Consider the following 14799-nt stretch of genomic DNA (forward strand, 5'->3'; position numbering starts at 1 on the left):
TCCATGGTCTTGTTTTTTCATTTGTGTGTCTCCCCAACTTTTTTTTTTCCATTTGCTTTTAGGCCACAACCTGCAATGCTCAAGGTATGGCTCCGAGTCTGGGAGACCACCTGCCGGGCTGGATAGAACCTTTATACAAAGCTTCTGCTCCAGCCCATTGGGCCATGTACCCAACCTTATGTTTTTGTTTTGTTTTGTTTTGTTTTATGTGGTGGTGCTCAGGACTTACTTTGCCTCTACACTCAGGAACTTGGTGATTACTCTTGGTGATGTTCAGGAAACCAAATGGGATGCCACATTTGGTATGGTTTAGTTTAGTTTAGTTTAGTTTAGTTTAGTTTTTTATCAGCAAGAAAGTAGTCACTCCAGTGGTGGTCTTCCTTACTTCCCTGATAACTGTTCTATTGTGCACTGCACCAGATCACTATACACACCATCGTACACTTGTGCACTGCATTGGGCCCAAGAGAGGAGCTATCATTCACTGTCAAAAATTGATGATAGTGACTTTCCTGAAAACAACCTTAACCAAGACTTGGGGGTGTGGGTAATAGCTTGGCTATAATTTTTGATGCTTATGAAAGATTCAGTCTGGGCAAGTGAGCACTGTGCCCCAGCTGCCACCAGAAAGTGGAATCTAATTAGCCCCACCTGCCCCTGGATGTTTATCTAATGCGACTCAGCACCCTAACTGCATTGGGGACCAGGCACACAGATTCTACACAACTGTTCCAGAGATAGCAACACACGTCAGAGTTGGCCAATATCAGCAGATGTTTTCTGACCGAAATTCACTCAACTGTCTCAAGGGTGGTCTTTCCTCTGAGCAGCCTTGTCACCAGTTCCAAGAGGTATGCCTAGTGTCCACCCCCTCCTGGGAACAGGTACAAATAGTTTCACAGATGGCTCCATTTGTGACCCATTGAGCTGTGAATTAATTAGTATATTAGGGTTCTGGTGATGGTGATTAACCCTGCTCCTCTTGTGGAATAATTATTGGAGGTTTAATGCTTGTTTATGGACACAATTTGAATACTTATACCATCTGGTTTATCATCCAATGATCAACAAATAAATGTGATTGGTCCAGATGGAAACTGCCATTTGAATGGAAAATTCCCTTTTAGGGTCATTGTTTGCAATGTCAACTTTTTTTTGTTTTTTTGGCCACACCCATTGGATGCTCAGGCATTAATCCTGGCTAAGCACTCAGAATTTGCCCCTGGCTTGGGGGAACCATATGGGACTCTAGGGATTGAACCGCAGTCCTTCCTTGGCAAGGGCTTGCAAGGCAAACACCTTATCTCTAGCGCCACCTCGCCGGCTCCAACAATGTCAACATTTTAAAGGTGACTGTTCGTTTTGGGGGTTGATAGCCATTCCAGTGTTCACTAATAATTTATTATGAAGAACAGGGAACATCTCTGAATATTAGCTATGGGAGTAATAGTAGTATATTGAGTAAATTAGGCCAAGACTCACAAGAAATACGTTAGTGAAGTGAGTACCTGTAATATAAAAATCCCCTTTGGGTATTATGTTTGATCCCAGTTATTGTGAAAGTGAAAACTTGTAGTGCCCCAAACACAATACTGTCTCACACCTACAGATCTAAACCATTTTTCAGTAGGCTCAAAGATTTAGTTCCTAAAACTTAATTGAGTTTGGTTTTGGCCTTTATGCAACAGATTTAACCACAGTGTCTATATATAGACACTGGAATTAAACTTTTTAATAATTTTCATCTGTCAATAATGGTTTTTTTCTTTAATTTAAAATTATTATTAAACATCAGAACTCTACCTGACTTACAAGATAGTGAGACAGAATCATTCTTGATGCCATAATTTGAACAATTTGAACAACCCATGGTATGTGACAAAGTACAGATAATGAAATCAGAGAATACTATAAATGTATTTTTCTTTTTCTTTCCAAATGGAAAAGTTGTTATTGATTATCAGAGTTAACAAACACTTCATGGAGATTGATATTTTCCAATAAAAGACCACTGAGGAATGTATAGAGTAGAAGTGAAAGGCTTGTTAGGAATGACTCCATTGGTCTTGTGAATTGGGACTTCATTGGATGTTTTTGTCAGAGGATGACAAACTCATCTTCATTATTCTGATTTGAATTCAGAGAGAAGTGGCCAGAGGATGGCAGAGTAAAGTGTCATCTGGTCGAAATTGTCAAGCAATTTTATTACTCCCCTAAGACACTTAATATAGAGCAGAAATAAAGAAAAATCACTGAAATGGTTTTAGTTTAATAAGTATCTATCCTGTCATAACTGTAAAAGACTTTCTTTTATCTCCATCTCAGGATTTTATGAATTTTCCAAATACCAGGTATTATGCTAACAGCTCATGACACAAAATCTATGAAAAACCAAGTCTATTCTTTGTGAACTCATGATTCAATATGGGATGTAGATTTAAGTTCTGTGAGAAAGGAAATGTGTATACAGTGGAGGGTCTCATCACTGAGTGCACGTTAGAATCTCATAGAAAACTTGAACATTCAAATGCCAAGTCACACCTCTATCCCCCTAACCAGAGAGTCTGTGTTGATTTGGATGTGGATATAGCTTGAGAAATTAGCTATTTAAGATCCTCTTTAGCTAGGGAGGCTGAGGTTGTGGTTCTGTGGTAAAGCACCTGTTTTTTATATATAAGGCAGAATATTTGATTTTACAATCACTCCACTATACCAAGTGTAATTCCTCGTAGCGCCAAGTGCTATTACCAGTGCCACAAAATAAAGTGTGAGAGCACCATAGAGACACCACAGAAAAATCCACCGAGTGATCCTAGTGTGTAGTCAAGGTTAAGCACCTCTAGTAGAAAGGTAATAAGGCAATAATGAGAGGACTCAGTTATCTCGAGAGAAGAACTGAGGAAATGCTTGATGAGTAGAGGCAAATAAGTAGATAATAAAAAAAGCTTTCTAGGTAGAGAGGATACACAGAAGCAGGACAGAACTTGAGTTCAAATAACCTCAGAATTTGCATTGTGAGTATTATATTCAGCCTATACAAACAGCAGCTTCTCTGAGAATGGTGATCATAGACAAGGAGGAAAAGCATTGGCAGGAAAAAAACCTTAAATGAGAGATACCCATGCCTGGCTAAGTTAGGGCTTGTGCTTATATGTAATTATGATTCTAACAAAGGAACTGTATTTGTAGATTAGGAAAAATTTTAAAAATTTACTCTTTGACTAACATGGTGAGTTGAACTGATGGTCTTGAAACTACAGGCAAAAAGCCCAGTTATAAGGTTACTGCCAAATCCAAGTGAGAAGTGATGATGATCTAAATATAGTTTAGTGGCACCGAATCTGGACAGGAAATGACATATTTCTAAGATACTGGGAAGGAGTCATTGGCAGGAGGGTATGCGTATGGGTGATTAGGATAACTCTGAGTTTCTAATTTGAATAGCAAGTTGGATGGTTGGGCTATTGAGCAAAGTAGGGAATAATCTATGTTGAGTGGGAAAGAAAGAAGTAGATAATAAGTTAATTCCTTTTGAATTATTTTATAGTGAAATGCTAGTGGCAATTTTCAGTAGAAGTCTCAGTGAGTTTTTGAATATTCAGGTCTTCTAAATGGAAGAGAGGGTTGCCCTAAAGCTATTGATTTAGGAGTCATAAGAATGTAGCATCAGGGGCCAGCGAGATAGCATGAAGGTTAAGGCGTTTGCCTTTCATGCAGAAGGTCATTGGTTCGAATCCCGGTGTCCCATATGGTCCCCTGAGCCTGCCAGGAGCGGTTTCTAAGTGTAGAGCCAGGAGTAACCCCAGAGCCTTGCTGGGTGTGACCCAAAAACAAAACCAAACAAACAAAAAAAGAATGTAGCATCAGAATATAATATAATAATGTCCAAGTGAGAAGCATGTAGTGATGTATAACACCAATAATTAAAGGAAGAAAAAAAATCTCAGTTTAGTTAACAAAGAGATTGGATTGACAAGAGTAGACTCAAAAGATGTTTCTGTGGAAACCGAGGTGCAGAGCTCATGAAGGTTCCAGATACTTCTGCATAATCAAAGTTGGTACCGTAACTGTGGTATGAGTCCACTGGCTTCTGTACACAAAGAGAGATGTTAAGTAATACATCCATAATTCTATAGTATCATAAATTAGTCACAAATCATTAAAAGGGGACATTTAAAAAGACTAATCCAAAAGTGTTAAGAGTATCACATAGAGTGATGAGTGCAGTTGGAGAGATAACTACACTGAAAACTATCATAACAATGTGAATGAATGAGGGAAGTAGAAAGCCTGTCTCAAGTACAGGTGTAGGGGGGTGGGGAGGAGGGAGATCTGGGAAATTGGTGGTCGGAATGTTGCACTGGTGAAGGGGGGGGTGTTCTTTACATGACTGTAATCATACAACTATAATCATGTTTGTAATCACAGTATTTAAATAAAGATAATTATAAAAAAAGAGTAAAACATGCTCTGAGATGGTGAAACAGAGAAGGAATGGTTGTTCTGGTATCCTCACTGCAGTTGATTTAAGACTTAGCCAAAGTAATGGAGGGAGGATTATATTTAGGAACCCCCTTTCCTATTGCTAAAATATTGGGGTGTCTTCCCAGACATACTAGGGGCTATTGGGGCTATATTTGGTTTTACTTCAGGGGGAACATGTCATGCCTACTAGTAAACTAGGATCCTTGAGCATGTGAGGCTTCAGTTGTTTGAGCTATCTTTTTTTCTTTGCCCCACCAGCACCACCACTGCCTTCTTACTTTTAACTAATAGAAAGTGCAGGTGAAAATATAACTTTTATAGCTTGACTCAAAATGGAGTTCTCCAGTAACTCAAATGACCAAAAATCATAGCAAAAGTTCAAGTTGAGTGACTCACAGAGGTTTCAGACCTCATATTAAGACTTTCTTTTTGTTTGTTTTCTTTGTTTGTTTTTGTATTTTTTGGCCACATCGGGTGACGCTCAGGGGATACTCCTGGCTATGCGTTCAGAAATCGCTCCTGGCTTGGGGGACCATATAGGATGCCAGGACCGAGGTTCGTCCTAGGCTAGCACGCGCCACAGCTCCAGCCTCTCATGTTAAGACTTTCTTAGTTGATTCAAATTGCTATACAAAGAACTCATAGACTTGGGACTTATAAACAGCAATTTTATTTCTCAGCCTTCTGGGAGCCAGAAACTCAACATCATGAAGTTGAAAGGCTCTCTTCAGGGTCCTAGATTTCTCATTATATTGTCACATGGTGGAATGGACTGTTCCCTGAATCACTTTACTAAGGGCACTAATCCCACCCACGAGGACTGTATTCTCATAACCTGAGTCACTTCCTGAAGATCCCACCTTCTTTCACTGTCACCTTAGTATTAGAAATTTTCTGTGAATTGACAACGGGGGATTAAGGGGTATAACTTTGAATAAACTTTATAATTTACTCAGAGACAACATAAAACATAGACTGCATGATACAAAAATGAAAATATTTTGGAGGGGGAAAATCCAACAGATATATAACAGAGGAGGAAATATAGAATCTTTGACTGCCTCAAAAAATAACAAGCTAATTTAGCACTCCCTTTTTAAAAAATGTATTTTCTGTTATTGAGAATTGCTGAGGACCATATTTTACACTACTGAAATTTTCTACAGTGATAGACATGTTGAATTGAAAGAGAATCTTTTTTAATTAAGTCAAAATTGAACAGTTAAGATGAATTTATAGGTTTATTCTGATATCAGAAGTGTTAATATGTAACCCATAGGCCCTCTTAAAGTCTTTGTACACTATCAACTGAGGTCACTAGTAAAAACTCATGAGAGAAAGAGCAATAATCAAAGAATTTTTTCTCTGACATTTGGGTCAGAAAGTTTCTTCTGTGATGGTAGATGTGCTTTGAATAGCGGGGAATTTGTAGTTTAAAAAATACCATCAACTGGAATTAATTAATAGTTAAAACCAGGAGGTCAAAGAACAATCTCTTTTTTTTTTTTGAGAAATTTTTATTTTTATTTTTACCACAGTGGATTACATATCTTTCACAGTAATATTTTAGGTACATAGTGACATTGAATCAGGGGTATTCCTACCACCAATGTTGTCTTCCCTTCACCCCTGTTCCCAGCATGCATCCCATATCCCCTCCTTGGCCCTCCAGGCTGCTAGTAGAAGTGGTCCCGTCTGTGTCTAGCTTGTTGTAGATTAGGTATCGATTCTGTTGTTGTTGGCTTTGGACTTGGTATTTAAGTCTGATCAATTTTTTTATTTCTACTTGATGTTTAATACCTCTATTCAGCCTCTATTTCAGCTGCCTTTTCTGTTGTCATTTAATAGCATTTTTGTAGGTTATCTCACTTTTATTTGTTCACTGTCTTTCATGAAAGGCTCCACCCAGTGCTTACCATACAGTTTTAGTAACCCTACAGAACTCATTAGCTTTTATAGTTGCTCAACTACAAAGAAATATATAGAACTAGGAATGTTGTTAGCAATAATATGGCCTATAAATGGATGCCATAAATTTCAAGTCAGATAATAGATTATGGGGATTTTGGTGTGTGGTAGAGAGGCTTTGGGGCACAACACAGTGCTTAGGGATGACCCCTGGTAGTACTTACCTTAATGGTTCTGAGGATCAAACCTGAGTCAGCGATTAGCAAGGTAAGCACTTTATCCCAGTATCCCAGTATTATCTTCACATGGATAATAGCTTATGTTAATAAGAGAGGGGTCTGATATCATTTGTTCTGCAGGAAAGGTAAACGAAAAATGCTTATCCTAGATAGTTGCAATGTGCTAATGGGCATCTTTTCTCTTGGTTTAGGAGCATTGTCCAGTCAGAAGAGAAGCTTGTCATCAGTGCTTCTTGGGCAAAAGATGATGATATCAGCAGACTTTTGAAATCTCTACCGAACTGGATTAATATGGCTCAACCCAAACAGCTGAGGCCAAAGAGAGAAGAAGAAGAAGATTTCATAAGGTAAAAGCTTTTTCTGAGTTGTACTAAATACAAAAAGGAAAAGTGTGCTCCTTGAGTTCTTTCACAGCATCTTGGCCCTTTATTGTTATCACTCAGCAATGAATGGAAGCCAGTAAATTGTTTTCCTCCTCTGTCTCATTTCCCATGCATGGTAAGCCTCATGTTCAAAACTTTTGAAGGAAGGGGCTCATATGGATTGTATATAAAGCCTTGCTAACTTGTGTTAAATATTGTTTAATTCACAGACCATTCTTACTCTTATGAGAAAATATGTAATTGGTTCACTCCTGCATTTACTGTTTTAGCATAGTTACACTGACCTTATGTACCAATGCCTTAGAAACATGATTGATAGTATAAAGCCTCTGCCCATACAGAATATTTTACCATTCTTCTTAGCATGTTCTCTAGTTTTTAAGGCTGTTCACTAGGCTTTCTGGAAGTAAAAAATATTTATTCATATAGATGTTTATATATTCAGTTTATATAGTTCATATATATGTCTGATTTCTAATTTTTTGGACAAAAACAAATTTCCTTTCACCTTATCACTCACTCACCTTCTACCCTTATACTTTATTTAGTTGGCCATTAAAATATGGCCAAATGTGTGGAAAGAACTTATTTTCTCAAGGTTCACTTACCACAGTGCATTTCTTTCACATCTGTCATTTTTGAGTTGAGTAAATTGGAGAAGTTAGTGAAAAAAATAGTTTATCACATTATTTTGGTGTATTTTTATTATCTTTTACCAATCCTAGTAAATGGATAAATAGAACAAAAAGTACTTTTATTTCTTTGAACTGAAACAAAAGAAAAGGGACAGTAACTGTCATGGCCAATACTTCACTTATGATTTTTTTGTTCATCATAGAACCATGGGCTCTTCTTTTTTTTTTTACATGTGAACATTTTTTATTACTTCTTTAAATTTTTATTTTGATCATATTGGCTTACATATTTTTCACAGTAGTATTTTAGGTACATATTAACATTGAATCAGGGAAATACCCATCACAAAATTTGTCCTCCCCCCATCCCTGTTCCCTTCCTGCAACCATATCCCCCACCACCACCCCCTGGGCTGCTAGAGTAGGTGGTCCCCTCTTTGTCTAGCTTACTATTAGTGATCATATATCTGTTTGGTCCTGGTACCCTCCCTTGTTTCCCCCTCTATTTGAGAGGTGGAGCTCGATAATTCGAGTTATGTGGTTTCGTTTGAAGGAAAGAAAAGCAATTGAATGGAGTAAAAAATAAGAAAAAATAAAAAAATAAAAATAAAAAAAATAAGCTGAAAATGGCGGAGTCCTTCTAGAGGCTTTTGACCTCAGTTTGAGCAAGGACATGAAAAAGGTAATACATCAATACAGAAAGAAATATCAAATTAAATATCCAGTGTGGGCTCTTCTTTTATCAGAATGTTAGTTGCTACTGTGGATAACAGCATTTTACTGCTTGTAAAGTTCCTGGTGTGCCTGTGTTTTACAGCCATGTTCCTACCAGCACTGTAAAATTTTCTCTAGTGCCACATAAAAGCTCAAAACCTCGATACTTAAAACCCCATCTGTAATTTAACCTCAAGTTTCTCTATTTTTGTTTTTTGATCTTCCTAACCATTTACATTCTATAAAAATTAAACGAAAAACAAAAGAAGAGTTAGTTACAGAGACATAAGACAGTACATGAAATATATGTCTTTACAAATTTTGGGGGGGCAGCTTTAGGTTTGCAAAAAATATTGAATGAAAAGTAGTCTGCTTTACTACTTTCCCAAAATTTTTTTGCTTTTAATATCTCACATTAGTGTGGCACATTTGTTTCAAATTGATGATCTAACGTTGATAGAGTAGTAGTAAATGACTTTTTGGTTTACAGTAAAGTTACCTCTGTACTCTACAATGTATAGGTTTTGATAAGTGTGCAACATATATAAACTCCTTAGAATAGTACATATTTCTTAGAACAGTAGTTTCACAGTCCTAATTTATTTTTTATTTGTTCATGCTTTCATCTCCCAAAAACCCTTGCAAGAATAAAGAATTAGAGAATGATGACCAGTGAGACTGCTAAAAGGACTAATGTGTATGAGTCCTGAGTCTGATCCTGAACACCACCAAGTGTAATCCCTGAGCACTAAACCACAGTAGCCCTGAACACAACAGAATATGACCCCAAAACAGCAACACAATAAGATAAAGTAAAACACTTACTAGGATTTGATTAGTCTTTGTATTATATTCTAATAAGTATATCATACTTATCATAACTTTATTGTACTTATAAGAATGCAAGCACTTTTAATTTTTGATGCTCTTAATTTCTTAATAGAAACCCAAGTTTCTGTCCTATAGTTTTTACCTTGCCCTGAAGAATTTTTCATTTAACATTTTGTTTTAGGGCCACATCAGGTGGTGCTTAGTGATTAGTTTCTTTTTTAAAAACAGGTTTCTGACTTTTCTTTTTTTTTTTTTTTAAATAATTTGTATTTTGACCACAGTGGATTACAAATATTTCACAGTAATATTTTAGGTACATAGTGACATTGATCAGGGCATTCCTACCACCTATGTTGTCCTCCCTCCACCCCTGTTCCCAGCATGCATCCCATATCCTCCTCCTTTGCTCCACCCCCCAGGCTGCTAGTATAAGTGGTCCCCTCTGTGTCTAGCTTGTTGTAAATTGGGTATCGATTCTGTGGTCTTTGGTTTTGGATTTGGTGTTTAAGTCTGATCATTTTTTATTTCTACTCAATGTTCATATGACTGTTTGGTCTTGGTACCCTCAATTATTTTACCTCTTAATTCTTGAGGCAGAACAAGATGGTTCAAGTTATGTAGTTCTGTTAGGAGGAAAGAAAAAAAAAAGAAAAAAAGGTGGGACAAAAATCAAACAAGGAGAAAAATGGAAGGAGTCCTTCTAGAGATTAGAAATATCAATTTAAGAGAAGAAAGGGAAAAAGGAAGAAAAACATAACAAGAAAAAAAAAACAAAAAGCACCACAGCAATAAAGACAACAACCAAATGATAACCATGGTTCCAAGATAAAAACAAAACAAAACACAAAATAATAAACAAGCAACAACAATAACAAAATATTAATCTGTGCTATTTTTTTTGCATAGGCACAATAAATTTTGGGGAGATTAGAAAGGGAATTCCCGGGGGCCCGAGAGATAGCATGGAGGTAAGGCCATTGGTTCAAATCCCAGCATCCCAGATGGTCCCCTGAGCCTGCCGGGAGCAATTTCTGAGTGTGGAGCCAGGAGTAACCCCTGAGCACTGCTGGGAGTGACCCAAAAACAAAAACAAAAATAAAAACAAAAAAAAAAAAGAAAGGGAATTCCCTTGGCCTAAGAGATACAGGGTTTCTCTGCCTTTGAAGTATACTGTCATGGGAATAACTACAGGCTCCATACATGCTCTTATTCTTTCCCCTATGTTCTTTTGTGTTGTCTGGAAACTTTCTGCTCAGTCATGGATGATAAAATCAGGCCTCTGTAACAAGAGAACTTGGTATTTGCACAGTTCATAGTATGGAGCCTGGAATGGAGTCTTTCTTTACGGCTCTAGAAGTTCTGTTCCATCACTGTTGTTTTAATCAGTCTTCTGTAATTGGTGGTCTTGGTTTTTGCACCCATCCTACGGTGAAGCCTAGGATAGAGTCTTTCATTATGTTTCCAGAAGTTCTGCTCAGTTGCAGTTGTCTCAGTCAGGCCTCTGGAATAAGATATCTTGGTTGTTGTACAGGTCGTAGGCCAAAGCCTAGACTAGGGTCTTTTTTTTTATTGGTTCCGGGATAGGTTCTTCCCAGTCATGGTTGTCACAGTCTTTTTTTGTTTTGTTTTGTTTTGTTTTGTTTTTTTGGTTTTTGGTTTTTTTTTTTTGGTTTTTGGTTTTTTTTTTAGTTTTGGGGCCACACCCGGCGGTGCTCAGGGGTTATTCCTGGCTGTTTGCTCAGAAATAGCTCCTGTCAGGCACGGGGGACCATATGGGACACTGGGATTCGAACCAACCACCTTTGGTCCTGGATCGGCTGCTTGCAAGGCAAACACCGCTGTGCTATCTCTCCGGGCCCGGTTGTCACAGTCTTATGATGTTAGCAATCTTGGCTTTTGCACAGATCAAAGGATGACGTGTCTTCTGATTCCAGACAATCTGCTCTTAGACCAAGTTGTTTCCATTTCCTCATTGTCAGGATGTCTTATCAGAACTGGCGATTGTTGGTGTCAGAGCAATATTAAGAATGTTCCAGAGGAGGACTGGAAGGACCAGCTCACAATTTGAAGCTCACCACAAAGAGTGGTGAAATACTATTAGGAAAATAACTACACTAACAACTAACGTGACAATGTTAAAGAATGAGAGTAGAATGCCTGTCACGATACAGGCAGGGGTTGGGGAGGAGGGAGGGCATTGGTGGTGGGAATGTTGCACTGGTAAATGGGGGGTTTTCTGTTTATGACTGAAACCCAACTACGAACATGTTTGTAATCATGGTGCTTACATAAAGATTTATATTTAAAAAAAAAAAAGAATATCCCAGAGGAAGTTTGGTTCCTGGAACTGTTGTGGAGAACTGTGTCGGTTCTATGTCTGAGATTTAGAGCTCAGGGTTAGACAGTTGTTGTCTAATCACATGGAGTCTAATCAGTGGTTAGTTTTGTTAGTCTTCAGGGATCATTCCTAGCAAGCTCAGGGAACCATATGTGTTGTTGGAGATTGGACTCCAGTCGGCCACATGAAAGGCAAGTACCTACCTACTGATAATTTCTTGCATTTTTTTTATAAGACAGAGATACCTGTGATAAAAGTTCCTTAATTATCTTCCTGGAAAAATTGTTTTGTTTTTTTTTATCTTTTGAAGCAAGATTTTTCTAAGCACAGAGTTCTAGGTTTTTTTTATTTTTAACCCATTAATTTTATTTCTCTTTACTTGCTTCTATGAAAGAAGACCAATGTAGCTCTCAAACATTATGTCTTCAAATGTTTCTTCTATTTAGGACTAGAAAAACAGTGCAGGGGTAAGGTAGCTAGCCCTTCTTAGATCTCTGGCACCACATATTGTTCCCTGAGCATTGTCAGAAATGATCCCTGAGCACAGTAGGTTGTGGTCCCAAAATAACAATAAAAACCAAATATTTTTTCTGTTTAATCTTTGTTAATTATTCCACAGTTCTTAAATGTTGTGTCTTTCTTCCCATATTTTTTTCACTTAAATTTTGGGGGGTTCGGGCCAGGTAGGTGGCGCTGGAGGTAAGGTGCCTGCCTTGCAAGCGCTAGCCAAGGAAGGACCGCGGTTCGATCCCCCGGCGTCCCATATGGTCCCCCCAAGCCAGGGGCGATTTCTGAGCACATAGCCAGGAGTAACCCCTGAACGTCAAACGGGTGTGGCCCAAAAACCAAAAAAAAAAATTGGGGGGGTTCTACTGACATTTTTAAAACCCACTTATTCTTTCCTTGATTATGCTTAATCTGTATTGATAAACTTTGCAAAGGCAGTCTTCACTTCTTCAAAGTCCATTTAATTTCTAGAAGCTCTGGTTTTTATTTTTCTTAGATTTTTCATGTCTCTAATTTCATCATTGATAGTTTACTTTTTATTGAATATATATTATATATGCACATACATCAAAGACATGGCTTTGTAAAATTTCACACTTTTTTATTGTGAAGCCAGTAGCCAGATCAGAAAACAGAATAATGAACAGGCAAGGGCAACAAGCCTTCTGATGCTTTTTTCCACGTCACTGACCCATTTTTCCAGAAGTTACTCTCATCTGACTTCCAAACACATAGGTTTGTTTCCTCTGGTTTAGGATTTTATATAAATGATATCATGCTATTAAATATCCCCAATGACTGGCTTCATTTTTTTTCTATTATGGTCATGAGATTTTTCTGTACTATTGCATAAAGGTTCTTTAAGCTCTATAGTCTAAATTGGATTCCATGGTGTGATTACATTGCAGTTTGCTTTAATGTATATTTATTTATGTGTGTATTTTTTTATTTGCATTCATTTATCTCATGGTCACCTAGATAGTGACCACTTCAAGAGTGAAATGATTTCAGGTAGTGCTGGTATGAATAGTCTACTCTCTGCCTTTGAGTAAATGTGCTTATTCCTATTACTTATATTCTAGGAATATAATTGCTCTGTCATGGGATATGCTCTATTTCAATTCATACTGCACACCAAACAGTTTTTCCAAGTAGAGAACTTTACATTTTCAGTAGTCATGTATGGGGCTTTCAGTTGCTTCCTTTCTCATCTATACTTGATATTCCATCATTTTAATTTGGTTCCCCTGGTAAGGTATGTAGAGGAACCTCACTGTGATTTTATATGTAGTTGCTCATGCCTAATGAAGTTCAGTGCCTTCAATATAATTTATGTACTTACCAACCATTTGAATATCCTTTGTGAAACATTCAGATCTACCCTACATTTTAAATTAGGTTGTCTATTTTTCCCTACTGATTTGTAGAAATCCTTTATCTGTCTAAATGTAACTCCAAGTAATAGCTAGGTCATGCCATGTTGTACTTTCAGGTTGCCTGTTTACTCTCATAATGTTGTCTTTTACTAAGCAGACTTTCAAAATTTAGAAGTTCTGGTGTATTTATAGTTAGAGCGTTTTTTGTTGTTGTTGTTGTACATAGAACTCCATTTTTATGTTAAAGTCACAGAGATATTTTTCTCTAAAGCCCTTATTGTGTTGAATAGTATTTTCCCTGATATCACAAATAAACTCTAAACTTCATATTTTAATTTGTATCCCTATTTCCTTTAATTCCCTATGTTCATGGCAGGGCTAGGTGAGCAGGATTGGGATGGGTTTCTGATTTTTCTTATTAGGAGAAAAAAATAATTGCAGCATCGATTATTTGGAGATCCAAGTAGATATCATCAAACTGATCTGTTAGGCAAGATCAGACCACAAGACCTACCTTTTCTTAGGTTGACCATTTTTCTGCCGCCAGACACATAAGAGATCTGGTATGCATTTACCTACTCCTTCTCTTGTAGGACAATTATCATCTCTGTTACCTTACTGACTGTTTAACAGCAATTTATGGAGGATAAATGGGCATAACCAATACCCTAGTAATCACAGGAGAAACTTCTTTAAATGAAATTTCAGTTCTCTTGTTCGTTGGCTTGTTATTATGTAGCTGCTTCATTGTACTTTATACTTGCAAAGAGATTTTCAGTTAGTTTTATTTGCTGGTTTTTGTTTTGTTTTGTTTTACTTAGAATTTAAGCAAAGAATTTCTAGTTTTCTTCCCAAGGGGAAGAAAAAAACTCTTTGTGCCACCTAATGCTTTCTGGTGTAAATAGACTTAGACTTAAGGGCCTGACTTTCTTCATTTAAATGACTCACTGAATTGTATCTTCTTTTACCTTAAATTTGAAAGCAAAGCCAGTAATATACTTTTGTAATGTGAGTTATTATATATGATATAAATATTACACTGTTCAGATTGGTGGTGGGAAATACACATTGGTGAAGGTTGTTATACATTGTATGACTGTAACTCAATCATGAACAACTTTATCTGTGAAAAAGACTGTAGTATGAACAACATTGTAACCATAGTGTTTAAATAAAAATAAATAAAACCCAAAAAAAGAAATATTACATGTATATAACTTGTCATATTAGATGAAGGTAAATGAAATGGTCTGTGTGATTATACCATGTGATTATATCCAACAGGAAAATATAGAACTTTTCAGCACCTAGAAAGCCTGCCTTCAAGGGAACCACTATTCTGAACTCTTTCACCAAAGAGTTTAGTTTTCTCTGACCTCAAAT

The 14799-nt window shown here is 37.1% G+C and overlaps 1 protein-coding gene across 1 annotated transcript in view; it reads left to right on the forward strand.

The window, feature by feature from the left end:
• The window catches only part of EXOC4 (exocyst complex component 4), an 871527-nt gene that overhangs the window by 685804 nt on the left and 170924 nt on the right, over positions 1–14799 (forward strand). Inside the window, exon 13 of the mRNA XM_049774305.1 lies at positions 6824–6979. Coding sequence (XP_049630262.1) covers positions 6824–6979 — 156 coding nt within the window. The remainder of the gene's footprint in view (positions 1–6823; positions 6980–14799) is intronic.

Source organism: Suncus etruscus, chromosome 1 (genome assembly GCF_024139225.1).
Source record: "Suncus etruscus isolate mSunEtr1 chromosome 1, mSunEtr1.pri.cur, whole genome shotgun sequence".
Taxonomy (NCBI): Eukaryota; Metazoa; Chordata; class Mammalia; order Eulipotyphla; family Soricidae; genus Suncus; species Suncus etruscus.